Raw genomic sequence first — 15660 nt, 5'->3', positions numbered from 1 at the left:
ATCATACCACAGATATCTTTTTTAATATAATAATTTTGCATACATCTCAAGAAATTAAATATAATGTTGTTTATCATGTTTATACTATTGGAATTGTATCAAGTAGGTTTTATGAAGAACTCTTAATGTTGTAATTTAATTGTACATGAATTTATACTCATCAAAACATATATCTGCTTTTATGTTATTTGGCTCAAATTCAAAATATTGTTCTACAATTTGGATACGGTGTATTCTAGAAGGTCACAGGCCATACACTTAACTCTGACCTAGCAACAGATGCATTGAAAGCTGTCCCTATGAAATTTATTTGCATGCCCCACCTAGCAGGCATAATGTTTTCTGGTCTGTGAGTCCATTCATCTTTTTATTGGTTCTTCCACTAGTCTGTCCCGCTTTAGATTAAAGATTCTGGTTAAGATAGTTTTTGATGAAATAAAAGTCCATTCATCTTGAAACTTAGTACACATGTACTGCATGTTATGATCTTTCTTATTTCAATGCCTAATTATAGTTTGATCCCAATTTTACGGCCAAATGAACATAGTCAATGAAAGCATCCATATACTTATAATGGAAAAGTTCTTGTTAAGTATATTTAGACACTAAAGGCCCGGTTTATTGCTTATATGATTCACTAGTATATTATAGTAAAATTTATCCTTTGTTTCATAGGGCAAGTATTCCATCCATACAGACTAGACATATTGGAATAGCACGACTGAAATATCCAGCTAATCTAGGCATCAGTAGTGAAGAGGTTTACTTCGTTATTGTGGTTCTCACTCCTATAAAGGAGGTAGGTTTTTTTCAATTGTATTTACAGTTGGTGTACAATTAGTACCAATGAAGATCTTTTACACAGAGATTACTAGACTGTGAAGGTCAATGGTTTCTTCCTTATACTCCAGCTTCCTCCACAAATAGAAACTGGCCGCCACGAAATAGCCCAAAAGGGGCGCTTAAAATTGGTGTTAATACAGCAATCAATCAATCATGTACTTAGGGCAATGATTTACTTTTAAAAAGAAATCACAAATTTTATTTAACTGAAAAAAGTACATAAATGACATTAAATATAAGCTGTGTAAGATAGAAACTGACTATACAAATAATTGTAATAAGATCTGTAAACCTCTTATGGACATTAAAAATCTCTGTAATATCTGTACCTGTTTAAAAATTTAGCTGCTATATTTTAGAACCCTACAAAAACACACAGAAATCATATTTTATTTCCTATTAAAATTTTCCAAAATCATCCAAAGTCTTATAGATATATACATGTACTCATGCACTTGCATTGAAGGTCCCTATCTATCTGACATAGTTTGTATCTTATATAAGAAAATTAATTGAAATAAGAACAGTACGGAGGTACTAATCCTTCAATGTATAATTATCACAATCAAATTTGTATGCAAATTTCACCCGCATGATGACAATTGATTTATGATAGAATACTGCTTTCATCATGTTCATTATAATTATATATCACTACACTAATCTTCTGAAGTTATATGCTCAAAGCTTTACCTTGCGATCAAAGATAAATGCATTGAAGATTCGTAAAAATAAGAATTTATGCTGCTCTTGTATACGTTACATGTAAATAAAACCAAATTAATGAGGAGCCACGTTTTTAGCAAGAAATGTCTGCATGCTTTATGCAGTTGTGATTAATTACTTGCTTTTAATTCCATCATAATGTTTTAAGCTTTCAATTCTAAGATAAATTACATAATTTTACATGTTTTTTTCTTCTTCATGTTTGTCAGAATAGGAAAAGATGATAATTTAATATCATTTCATACTGGCAAGCAAACTAATAAAATAATAGGCTTAATGATAAAACAAGACACACAGAAAGACACACTATAAATAATTCATTGAAGTCATTATTGACATAAGTGTTTAATTGGTTTAAAACAAAATTAAACTATTTAAAATTCAATTTTCTGCTGCAAATTTCAATTTTGGATAAGTTCATTATATGTTTAAAGGATATAATTGTTGTCTCAGTATGAGCCTCCTTTAATTAGGAGCACCACCATGAGTTATGGTGTATCACCTGTTGACTGTAAAAGATAGTTTTACTGCCTCACACATGCTGTTTAATGGGAAATTTTTATGTTACCATATGAGAACTAAAATTTGTAAGATGTGTTAAGTCCTTAAAATGACAGAAATGTAGAATTTGATTGGAAGATCCATAAATTAAAGAGATCACACAAGAATATATCAGCTGCTTTAATTAAACAATGGAGGTCTAAACAATGAAAGCTTATCACAAAGTGTAGCCAACATTGACAAATATAAAAGAAGAAGATGTGGTAGGATTGTCAATGAGACAACTCTCCTCAAGAGACCAAATTTCATAGAAATAGATATACATACTTATACTTCAAAAATGAACACAGCCCATACTGCATAGTCAGCTATATATAAAAGGCCATGAAATCACAATTTAAAACAATTCATACGAGAAAACTAACAGTATTATTAATGTACTAAAAAATCCCATTTCAATTTGTACCATGTCATGTAAAGCAAATTCTTATCAATATATTTATTTTTCGCTTAATTTCGAAAAAAAGATATGCATGTCTTGTCTAGATGAATGTAATGAAAAAAGAATTAAATTGTTAAGATGCTATGAAGCAGAACAAATATCAGTAGGAATGAAACAACTGTTGCCTGTAATTTAGAATTAAAGAAAAAATTGTACTACTGTAAATTCAGAAATTATTGCGTGCATTTATTATTGCGATTTTGTCAATTTCAACTTAAATGCAATTTTAATTTTTACGATTTTGGGAAAAATCATGCTTTATTCAGTTAAAATATTGCAAAATTTGAGTTTTAATTGTTGCGCTTACAACTCTGTCGCATTATTCGCAATAATAAAAACCTTGCAATAATTTCTGAATTCACAGTATTTTATTGTCTTCAATTATTAAAAGTTTTCACTACTTTCAGAAAGGAACGAAGAATGAGCTGGAAACAGGACGAACATTTGCTACATTATTTTCTGATGTTTATTTCCGCCTGCAATTATTGGGAGCTAACACTGAAGAAGAATTCAAAAAATTACTGGAGGATCAAACTAAAGAATTAGCAGACAGACAAAGAATGTCTCACACAGCACATAAAATACCAATACTGGCTAATGAAAAACCTAGTGAGACAGTAAGTATACATATTCTAGATATTGCATTCAGTAAAGTAAGATCTACAAACACATCACCATAGCCAAAACTCAATATTGCTATGAATCCATCTGTGGCCCTTTAGTTGATATGCACATAGACCAAAGTGAGCGACACAGGCTCTTAAGAGTCTCTGGTTTATTATATTTTGAGCTGACATACCTTTGAAGATACTTTAGAAAATTAGGGGAAAAAATCATAATGTTTGAATGAACTTTTAGTAATTTAATGAACCACAGCTTATCCTTAGTTATCGGACCACAGATGAATTATCACGTTGTGATTGGTTAAACGCCGTCACGTGGTGACCCCCTATGAGACCGTATGGGGTTAGTAAGTTTCATATGGGGTTCATGACGCGTTAATGGCGACGTCATCTATTAATGTTGTTGTGTTTCATTGCTTATTTTTCAAGAAAACGTCGTAGAAAAAGTCCAGCGGCCGATAAATTCGTTATACGGTTAACTACTGACCCCCTACGGATCCATAGAGGGTGAATAAAATTCATAGGGGACTCGGCCTCCGGCCTCACACCCTATGGATTTTACTAACCCTCTATTGATCCGTAGGGGGTCAGTAGCGAACCATATAACTTATAATATTATGCTTATTTTTCAGAGAAAATGCAACTGCAGGCTGTTTCAAGGAATAAAAGAAGATTTAAACAGAAGATTGCCACATTACATCTCAGATTATACTGATGGTAGGCTTTATATTATAGAGATGACTTATATATAGAAGAAATACTTTTTTCTAAAATTTTTACTATAAAAGGCTTAATTTAAAAAAAAAAAATGGCATTCCACATTAAGTACCTGGAGACATTATTTGAATATAATAAAGGATGATGGTCTTTTGAATTGAAATTATCTAAAAGTATCATAATAAAAATCAAAAACTACAGTTATAGAAGATTTGTAATCACACAGTTGGCATATTAAAAAAATATCAACGCAGTTTTATGAACCTTAGAACGAAAATGGAAAGCTTTTTTATGGGGGCAATTGTAAGCAATTAGTAGACTAGAAGTATATCATGGTCGTGTTGATATTAAAATTTCAAGCATAGAATATCAGCATTATTATAAACAACTTACAAAAAATCAATACATATCAAATCATTTAAAGATAATGCTTATTTTACACTGTATAGTCGCCGTCAGCTGAAATTCGTAGCGGTTATCAATTAAAATAATCTAAACTATCAACCACGTTCACTCGGGATATAGTTTTTAACATTCCATTCATAAATCCCAAAAAGAAAAACCACCACTGACCTACCTTTTAAGTGATTGCACTGTGATAATCCTGACCTTCACATTTTCCAAGACTATTTTCAATGGTGGAATCCGCCATTGTTTTTTCCGGAAGTGTTCCCCTGGAGTTCAATTTCATAACATTTGCATAAAGCGCGGGAAACCGTATCACATCAATGAAAAGAACATTTCAGGAAACTGCGTAAATGACGAATTTCACATGTAAACAAATGATCCTCATAGAAACGAAGATGGCGGAATTACAATGGAAAACATTCTGGAAAATGTGAAGGTCAGGATTATTACAGTGCGATCACTTAAAAGGTAGGTCAGTAGTGGTTTTTCTTTTTGCGATTTATGAATGGAATGAGAAAAACTATATCTCGAGAGAACGCGGTTGATAGTTTAGATTATTTTTACCGATAACCGCTACGAATTTTAGCTGACGGCGACTATAAGTGATATGCTCTCAATCTATTGTAGTTTTTCAAAATTCTGACCAAATTGCAACTTGTTTTATCAAACCAAATTATTCAACTGGTCAGAAAGATTTACAAACTGTTATAGAAAAGTACAGTAAAGTTGGAAACGTCAAGGTGAAAAATAAAGCGTACTTGCAATCCTTTTAGACTTTAATTTCATGGGAGATAATCTGAAATTATTGATCTTTTGAAATATTGATCTTATCTCCCTTTAAAAATTAAAATTAAAAAAAGTGAATATTTATAGATTATCGTTGATCATCTCAACGAGATTGATTTTCTCAATTGAGCTGGTACAGCGAAAGTGAGAAAAGCAATCGAGTTGAGATGACCAATGATAATCTGTTTATCGCTATTTTACCTATGGCGACGTTGTCAATTTCATGTCAATTTCATTAGCAACGCCACATGGCCTCCTTAGTTTCTAGCGATAATGTTTCCATCTCAAGCGAGAAGCATGATATGAAAATTATCACAAAAAAAAGATCAAAAGAAAAATGCTCAAAATAGCGATAAGTAAGGTTACAGATTGATTAAGAGAAAGCTTTGTAGCATGATTAGGAAAACACAGAACCCAGCTGAAGATTGATTAAATAGTTTTACATTTCAATTGGAACTAAACAGAAAAAAAAGTTTAATATTTTCTAAGAATATATATAAAAGGGAATTTAATAGGCTATAAACTGTTTTCAAATGTTATTGGTTTTGATAATTGTTAAATGCCTGACAGGGTCTTAAAGTTGCTTACTTCTGAATCAGTTAGTCTCTAGTTGTCTCTTTGACAGTCATACCAGATCATCTTACATTTATATTTACTTTATGTAGGGTTTACTGGAAATAAAACAATACAGAAGACGATATCTACAACATTGTTCCTGTATTTTGCCTGTCTGATGCCATCCATTGCTTTTGGTGTACTGAATAATGAAAATACTAATGGTGCTTTAAGTAAGTAAATTGAAAATTTTAAATCTGAAGATACATGTTCTCTGCACAACGTTTGTTAAAAAGAGAGTAGGCACCAAGAGGGCAAGCCTAAGCCATAGTTCCAATAAAAAAACAGACAACACCATTGCTCTCATGGTATCATGTTTTTTTCATCGGTTTATCTCTCCACTAATTGAAAGCTCATTATCAAATTATAAGAAACAATTCAAGATATGATGCAGAAGTAATTAAGATAATCACATCTTCTGATACCATAACAGGAATTTGTTGGATCGTTGTCTCATTGGCCCTTTAACCACATCTTATTTATATAGTTTTAAAAGTCATGTTTTTTTAATGCAAAGATTAAATAGCCTTTAGAAATTAGATTTGTAACATTTTGAGAGAATTTTTTTATCCAAGGGGAATAACTCATTAATTCAATGTTTTAGTTGTGAATATTTTCATAGTATTGCAGTTTTCTTTCTATAATTTGATAATTGATCTACTTATATTGATTATTAAATAAAAATGAATTTTGAAGAAATAGAATTTATAACCATGCAAAGATTCAGTCTTAAAATGAAATATAAAAAGAACATGATAAAATCTTTTGATTAGAATAATAGTGCAATGCATTTTATCATGGAAAAACAGATCTAAAATGAACACCACTACTTCCTTTAAAAAATAAGCCTGTAAATAACTAAACAAATTTCACTGCTGTTCCTTATATTCCATGTGACCTCACAGTCAATAAATGACTGAACAAGCATGAAAATTGTTCTGACATTACACATATTTAATGATCATAATGATAGTTTCTGTAAAATTATTAATATTTTGTCTATGTGTGTGAAATGATGCTATATTTAATTATTATTATTATTTTTAAAGACATATTTTCTGTGACAGCTTTGTGACATTCATGTGTAGCACATATAAACATAATTGTAAATAGGTTTATCTTTTCAGATGTGCAGAAAGTGTTGTATTCCCAGGTATTTGGTGGTTTGTTCTTTGCTGTATTCGGAGGAACACCACAAATTATACTCCTGACAACAGCTCCTTTGGCTTTGTTTACAAAAAGTAAGTTTTATAAATTAACCGCTACTATTAAAGTAATCTTCAATAAAACCAAAAGGAAAAGGCAATTGTTCAGTGAAAAACATGTTAATGTGTGTAAATCTAGAGGTTTTGTGAATAAGAAAGTTGCGATATTTGCACAAGCTTGAATGAAAGATTCAGTGAAAAATTCTAAAATAGAATTAGAAAAAAATCATAGGCCAGGCCTTTCAGCCAAAAAAATATATATGTGCTTGAAACACCAAATCCATTATTTTGATTGGTTGATTTCTTGATGTGTGTACGATAATTGTACTCTAAAGTTTTATGACTGTAAGTCCTGAACACTGATATATCTAAAATTGAAACTTTCATTAAAATTACAAACAAGTCTCTGAAGTTTGTGTGTCAGATTAGTCCATGCATTTTGTCTAGAAGATATATATTTAACAAACTAAATAACCATGAATTTTACACAGTTTTTGTAATTCATATTACTAGTATTAAATCTTCCTATTTGCTTTTCTTCTTTAGGACAGTAGATTTACTGCATGTTTATCCTATCATTTAAATTTTCTGTTTCAGTAATATACAGTATTTGTGAAGACTTTAGTTTGGAATTTATGCCTATGTTTACTTGTGTTGGACTTTGGAATAGTTTTTTCCTGTTCCTTTATTCATCATTTGGATTAAGTAAACTTATGCAGTGGTCAACAAGATCATCAGAAGAAATATTTGCTTTATTTATATCTATAGCTTTTATTGTGGATGCATTGAAAAATACTGCACAAAGTAAGTAAATAATTATGGATCATTATACTCACTGTTGATTCTTTGTGAATAATAGGCAGGTGTCATCTGTGAAATGGGAGGAGGTAAGCAAACTTTTAGCTTACTTTACTTTATCTCTTAAACACAAAAAAATTTATACATGTACCCAAAATCAATGATTATACAAACTCATCTTTTAAATAAAATCTGCCTGATTGGTCTGATATGAGTTTCCCCCAAAACCTCATTTTCTTTGCTATATAATCAAATGTCGAATAAGCTCTACTCATTAGCTCACCTGGCCCAAAGGGCCAAGTGAGCTTTTCTCAACACTTTGCATCCGTCATCCGTCCTCGTCCGTCGTTGTTAACTTTTACAAAAATCGTCTCTTCTGAAACTACTGGGCCAAATTTAACCATACTTGGCCACAATCATCATTGGGGTATCAAGTTTGAAAAATGTGTCTGGTGACTCGCCAAACCAATCAAGATGGCTGCCATGGCTAAAAATAGAACATACGGGTAACATGTATATTTTAGCTTATAACTCTGAAACCAAAATTGTTTATCAAGACAACATCTATCTGCCCTGAAATTATCAGACAACCTGTTGTTGGGTTGCTTGCCCTGAATTGGTAATTTTAAGGAAATTTTGCCGTTTTCGGTTATTATCTTGAATATTATTATAGATAGAGATAAACTGTAAACAGCAATAATGTTCAGCAAAGTAGGATCTACAAATAAGTCACCATGGTCAGTTGACCCCTTTAGGAGTTATTGCCCTTTATAGTCAATTTTAAACAATTTTCATTAATTTTGGAAATTTTTGTAAATTTTTACAAAATATTTTCCTCTGTAACTAAAGGGCCAAGTTTTTTTACAGATAAAGAAAATTGTTAGTAGCAAGAATGTTCAGTAAAGTAAGATATACAAACACATCACCATCACCAAAACACAATTTTGTCATGAATCCATCTGTGTCCTTTGTTTAATATGCACATAGACCAAGGTGAGCGACACAGGCTCTCTAGTTTTATTCTGTTCACAAACGGAATAAATTCTAATTGTTTGTCATCATTTTTCATTCTGGTAATCAGTTATACAAATCGTATGACTTATAAAACATGGCAGTCTGTCTGTCAACAGAACAGGAACAGAGGTAATTATGCATAAGCTTTACTGTTTGATAAATTTAGAAAAATGATTTCGAATTCATTAGTATGTTGATTGTCTTACTGTTTACAAAAAATATATGATTTCTACTCTGAAAAACCTGTATGCACATGTATATACCAGGAATCATTACAAATGGGCACTTTAATCATCCACGTAATTAAATATTTTCAGATTTTGCCAACCATTACAACATTCCAGCATGTAACAACAGTAGTAGTATTACTACTAACACATCAGTTAATGTTACAACGACGATAATCACAGTCTGTGAGAGAGATGTTAGCTTGTGTTACTTAATATTACTCTTAGGAACTCTCTGGTTAGGAGTTACATTATACAATTTTACAAAAACGTAAGTTATTTAACAAAAAAGTAATGACTGTTAAATACATAGAACATAGTATTAAAATCACAGGTCTTTCAATAAGTGTTTACACAAGATACTTTTCCCCTCCAAACAACTTAATAGTATAACCTGAATTGAGTACCAGTCCACATAAAAATTTAATATATCCTGATTTAAAAATTCTTCAAAACATATATGGATTATAACCTGGTACTGCAGACACGTTTCTTCTTCACTCAATGGCACTCTAATCTCAAGATTTGGAAGGCCAAAAACAAATACTGAGTTGAAGGGTGCTGAAAAGCCAAATACATCTAAGACTATCTGCACAATGAGTGCAAGTCCAATGAATTAGCATTAGCTCACAACACAATTTGTTCTTGATATCCTGATCACAGCTGTTTTTGATGTGATTTTGGAAGATGACAGTAAAAAGCTGCATGTTTTTCATTCTGCATGTTCTGATTAGTTAAACTAATGAATGCAATTTAAGATATATAAAAAAATGTGATTTTGGACAATTGGTTTTCTGGAAAATATTTTGGTATTAACCTTCAAATTTTTATTATTTCAGACCATATCTTAATGCAGGAAAGAGAGAACTGCTGGCAGATTATTCTCTTCCTGTTTCTGTTATTATTATGAGTGTGTTCGGTGCTTTAGCCTTTAAAGATGTCACACGTTAGTAATTTCTATTTCAATGAAAGTTAGCTATAGTGAAGCAAGGTTTTAGCAAACTATATAGATATAAGAAGATGTGGAATGAGTGCTAATGAGACATTCACCATCCAAGTCACAATTTGTTAAGGAAATATTATGATTATAGGTCAAAGTATGATCTTCTACACAGAGACTTGGCTAACATCGAACAGTACGCTATAAAGGACCCTTTCTGCAAAAGATGTTTTTGTTTAAAATGTCTGAAATGAAAATTTTGATGCAAGAATTATGGGGGCAATGAAAATCACTCATGGGTTTCCAAGATATTTTGCAGGTAACAATTGTACTACATGTATAAAACTTAAGAAGTCATAGATCATGTAGATATTTTTGATATAGATAATAAGCAAATTTTGCCGTAATATTTAATTATTTTTTTTGGCCATTGATTATAACCATCTTTCACTTAGCAAAACAATTATTTTTTGTGACACTCTTACAAGTATTTAGAGACTATTGACAGTAATTTTTTCAGGATTACATGTATAACGATTTCCTGATACCTTTTTGTAACGACTTAATATTTGACCTGATAAAACAACAACAAACAAAACACATCCTTGCTATGAATGTTTATACATCAGATGCTCTTGCTATTTTAAAAGTTACTGCCCTTTGATTTTTGTAAGAAGTAGAATAATACTAATTGTTTTTATGTTTCAGTGATAAAGAGTTTCCAGGCAGGACCTTTGAGGTCAGATATGTTCCAGTTGATGCCGTTTTATAGTCTTCCTGTTGGTGCTGTGTTTGGAGCGATGGGACTAGGATTCTGTTTATCTTTACTGTTCTTCATGGACCAAAATATTACAGCAGCTTTGGTAAATGGTCCACAGAACAAGTAAATACCTTAAGTATTATAGAAAACAAATGATATGAAGTATTATCCATCCATGACACAAAATCAGTAAATGCACAGAAAAATAACACACAACAAGCAAATTTAAAGGAACAGCGATTTTATTGCTGTTCTAGATCTTCATTCGAAAATAATTTAATTTTGGATGTAACTCGTCTTCTGATTGGCTGACGTTATTTTGTTATTAGCCCATAGACATAATTTAGTCATGTGACCGTAACGTCATCAATGTTTTTTCATGGTTTTCTACAGTTGAAAATGGAATTTAGAATTAAATTATAAGAAATGACTGTAATATTTTTTCTGTCTATTTGAAATAAATAAAAAATGTGGTGCACACTGTTAAATAACCTGCTGTGCCCGTTATTCAGTGTGATCCAAATTTCTTATGTTATTTCTTCATAGACAGAAAAATTATTACAGTCATTCCTTAAGTAACAGTGAGGCTTTCAACATTGAGAAAAACCATTCTCACCCCACTGCAGTTTTAATATGGCCACTAGCACCTGGTTGGCCAACAGGCGAAATGCATTGCAAAATATAGTCTATAGGACAAATCTTGATCTTGATATCAATGCTTTGGTAATATTCACATTATATGAAAATAATTTTTTCTGATGCATATAAAAAGGTGATTAAAAATGACAGCAGAGAATGTTATTTTGGTGAACAGAACCAAGAAGCAAAAAATGTATGCCTTTTCCTTTGGTTATTTAAACAAGAAATATCAACTGTACCAGTATGCTTTCCAATGCTGTAGCAAAGGGAAGTAACTCGAGCTTAAATACATTGATAGAAATTGATGCATGATACAGAAAAAAACAAAAGAATCTTTTCAATACATTGCCATTTTGTCAGGTGTATATCAAATGTTAAACTGCAAAAGTAAGTAATGTAGGAATAAATATCTATTTAAGATGAATGAAAGGAGATGTGGGATATACATATATAATGAAAATGAAATTAATTTCAAAATATCCTTTAATTCAGTTGTAATTAATGCTAAATAAACCTACACAAAACCACCAATTTGAAAGTGGTTGGTGTTATACTAAAGTGAAAACAGACTATTATTTGCCTACATTTCAGAATGAAGAAAGGAACAGCATATCATTGGGATCTGTTGGTAATTGGAGTAATCAATGTGGTCCTTAGTTTACTGGGATTTCCATGGGTACATGCAGCACTTCCACATTCACCATTACATGTGCAAGCTCTAGCTGATGTGGAGGAAAGAGTTGATCAGGGACATATTTATAAAATGTATGTCTTTTTTTATGGTTTTTTTTTATAACTACACATGAGCACAAGGATAGCCTGCATTAAGTTTTCTGTTGCTAGATGTAATACAACCATATCAAAAGTTTAAGGAAACATTAGGAATAGTTAACAGCCTCTTCCATTTGTATGTTATTTTAAGTACAGATGTAAAATCTAATGATACAAATCTACACAGTTTTCATCTGTAAAATTTTTAAAAAACTTTATACCAATTTTCTTTGATTGATGAAAACTTGCATTTTTGTGTATATATGATTTTGTGGCTTTGCCAAAATTTACATACAACCCTATACAAATTTTGCTGTTTGTTAAAGATTTTAGTTTGTGGTTCAACTAAACCCAAGAAGTCCATTAACATTGGTATCCAATCAATGATAAAGAATCAACAATAAAAACCCTGCTCACAAAGTTTTGGTTGGTATATATAGGAATTGCCCATGTATATCCATCTGTCTGTCAGTGAGTCTGTATGTCTGATTGTCAGTTCAACTTCACCTTAAAAGGCTTGACAGATATTCATGAAATTGTTCACAGTTACAGAACATATTATAAAATATAACTCTAGTTCAACATGTCAAAGGGGAGATACTCAGATTTACTTGTATCATTACTCTATTAGTTTTAATGTAGGGGCTCATTCACAGTGCTTGTTATTACTGCTTTGTGGACCATAGATATTTCAAGTTTTCTTATATACCACTTATATATTCTTTTTTTCTTTGTACAGACTTGTTAGTGTAAGAGAGACAAGAATAACAGCAATATTTTCCCACATACTGATTGGACTCTCCCTACTGATAACTCCAGTACTATCCTACATCCCTACTCCTGTGTTATATGGACTCTTCCTGTATGTTGGAATAACCTCTCTGTATGGTAATCAGATGTTTGAAAGAATTATGTTGCTCTTTACTGAACAGGTAATTAATCTATTAACAATTGTTTTGAAGATGAATTTATTTTATGTGGAGATAGCAGTAATCATAAAAAATTGTAGTCAATATAGCTAGCATCTAACTTTTATAAAATGTCTTGATCCCTTTCTTATATTTGGTACTTAATACATTTTATTGCAACACTAGAAATGATAAATTAATACATTTTTAAGAAGTCTTGTTTGGTTTATATTCAATGTTTCTATCATCACTTTCTAGTAATATCATAATAATGTAATGCATACTCAGATTTTCATAGATTACCACAGCAAAAGAGACCAATGATAATCTGTTTATTGATTATCTGCCTATGAGGACATTGATGTTTACTTTGACAACAACACAATTGCACCCTTCTTTTCTAGCCATAAATTTTTCATAACACTCTTCTGTGCTGCTAAAAGAAATTATCAGTCAGCAAGATGAAAGGAAAATTATGTAAACTAGCGATAAATACATATATATGTATATGTAAGTATAAAATAGCAATGTTTCAGCGTGTAATGTTATTTTTCCCATTTAATATTAGAATGCTTATCCACCCAACCATTACATCAGAAGGGTTCCCCAGAGAATGATGCATCTGTTTACAGTACTACAGTTACTGCAGCTATTGGTTTTGTGTGGACTAGGATTTGCACCGTATCCATATCTGAAAATGTTCTTCCCAGTTCTAATATTTCTGCTGATTCCTTTGAGGTAATATTTAAAGAAATGAATAAAAAATGCTTGAATTAAACTATCAAATGTGCTTTTACGGTAGCAGTTTTTACTAGTCATTCAATATTCAAATAAGAAGATGTGGGATTGCCAGTTGGACATATCAGAGACCAGAGTTGAAATCCATACCATCATCTGGTTTAGTAATAGAAATACACTTTTATATGTCTGATAATATTTCACAGGCCACCAGTGGTGTGAAATACATATAAACTCCAAATAAATCATTAAGTTTTACCTACTTCCAATGAGCTTTAAAAATAAATTCTTAAATGTTTCAAGGTGGATTCAAACACTGCTTTGCCTTCCTGTCCATCAACAGTAAACAATAGATGATAATTTAATACTGGTTTTTTTTTCAACTGCAATGTAGTTTTTCATTCCAGACCTGTTCTCCATTAAAAAATTGAAATATTAGCTGATTGGGTTTAAAATTATCTACCTATTGTATTAGAGGCTTGATATTTTGCAGTCTGAGAGTTTATCCATCTTTTAAACAGGCCAACTGTCTGTACCGTTGTTTCAGGTTCAAGTTTTGAATAACTGACATTTACCATGAATTTGTGTTTTTTTAAATTTTAGAAGCATTGTGATATGAACTTTTTATATATTACAAACTAGTATCTTGACCTAGAGTTCACAGTATATTCAACATTGTCTTATAATTATGTCTGTCATGTCTTCTTTTACAGACACAAAGTGATCCCTCATCTTGTTGACCAGAGATATCTGAAAGCTATGGACAGCCATTAAACTTTATATTCTGTTGATCAGAATATTGACAGATTATTATACTGATTTTTATCTTGTTTATATACTTGTTGATGTTAATTAGTATTTAGTGTTTTGTTAATTTTGTATGCAGTGTGTAGAACTATTGATTTTGTGTCTTAAAGGGGGGTCTCATTAGGGGGTTCCAATCCTGGATCCCCTTTACTGTTTTGTCAGATTCCCGTATCCCGCTTACACTATATATGTAAGCAATTCTCATTTTTTTGTCATTTCCCAGGTCCCGCAAGACCTCATTTCCCGTTTTCACTCCACAATAATTTGACTTTCACGTGTCACGCTTACAAAAAATTGGCAATCCCATGTCACGCTTAGACCCCAATGAGACCCACTTAAAGAGTTATTAGGGTTTTAAATATTTACATGTACATCAATATAAACAGGGATAAATGCAATATGCACCATTATATGCAACAAAATTGCTTTGCTTGTTAGGTTTTTTTTGGTTGATATAAAGACTACTTAAAATATATGCTCTGATCTTATTTTTTTACAGGAGTTATGTCCCTTTGAAAAACAAATCCTATAGAAAATTCACAAAGTACTCTCTAGTCTTTATTTCTTGTCAGAATTTGATGAAATTCATAAGATGATACATGTTTTTGTAAAGTCATGAATAAGATACAAAGAATAGTGTTATCAAGTATTTAATAGGAGTTTTTATCTCTGGAAATATCAATGCAATGAAGAAAATTGTAGAAAATTGCATAAGTTTAGTGAACAGCACAGTTTTTCAGGATTCAAATCTGTTCGAAATGATTTATATTGAAAAAATACATTTAGGTTGTCTCATCATCTCATGCATTATTATTTTTTCAGGATATTTTTGAAAAGATGTAATAAAAAATAAGGCTTACACATAGTTAAATACTTTAATTCAGTCACCAGACCCTCGATCTCACGGGTGTGTTCTAGTATATATATGATTGTAAAATACTACCTGAGAATATTTATGTTTATGGGTAGATAATTGAAATTCAATGTGCCTGTCTTATCTTTTTGTTAGTTCACTGTGGTTCATAGTTTTATTGTTTGAATTTATTCATATACATGATACTTTATTTAAAATCGTTTTTTGTTACAATGATATTGGGCAATTATGTTTATGTTTAGTTAAGTTTTTGTAGAC

At 31.1% G+C, this 15660-nt stretch overlaps 1 protein-coding gene across 1 annotated transcript in view; it reads left to right on the top strand.

The window, feature by feature from the left end:
* LOC134683466 (solute carrier family 4 member 11-like) overlaps positions 1 to 14928 on the top strand; it is a 44632-nt gene extending 29704 nt beyond the window's left edge. The window contains exons 6-18 of the mRNA XM_063542783.1: positions 676 to 799; positions 2980 to 3189; positions 3828 to 3912; positions 5772 to 5894; positions 6849 to 6962; positions 7524 to 7730; positions 9056 to 9236; positions 9805 to 9911; positions 10614 to 10788; positions 11896 to 12069; positions 12815 to 13007; positions 13552 to 13721; positions 14435 to 14928. Of these exons, the coding sequence (XP_063398853.1) occupies positions 676 to 799; positions 2980 to 3189; positions 3828 to 3912; positions 5772 to 5894; positions 6849 to 6962; positions 7524 to 7730; positions 9056 to 9236; positions 9805 to 9911; positions 10614 to 10788; positions 11896 to 12069; positions 12815 to 13007; positions 13552 to 13721; positions 14435 to 14495 (1924 nt within the window). The 3' untranslated portion in view covers positions 14496 to 14928. The remainder of the gene's footprint in view (positions 1 to 675; positions 800 to 2979; positions 3190 to 3827; positions 3913 to 5771; positions 5895 to 6848; positions 6963 to 7523; positions 7731 to 9055; positions 9237 to 9804; positions 9912 to 10613; positions 10789 to 11895; positions 12070 to 12814; positions 13008 to 13551; positions 13722 to 14434) is intronic.
* The last annotated feature ends 732 nt before the right edge of the window (positions 14929 to 15660 follow it).

The sequence above is a fragment of the Mytilus trossulus genome, chromosome 9 (assembly GCF_036588685.1).
Source record: "Mytilus trossulus isolate FHL-02 chromosome 9, PNRI_Mtr1.1.1.hap1, whole genome shotgun sequence".
Taxonomy (NCBI): Eukaryota; Metazoa; Mollusca; class Bivalvia; order Mytilida; family Mytilidae; genus Mytilus; species Mytilus trossulus.
Note: the sequence above shows the minus strand (reverse complement) of the source record. Positions and strands in the feature narration are given on the sequence as shown.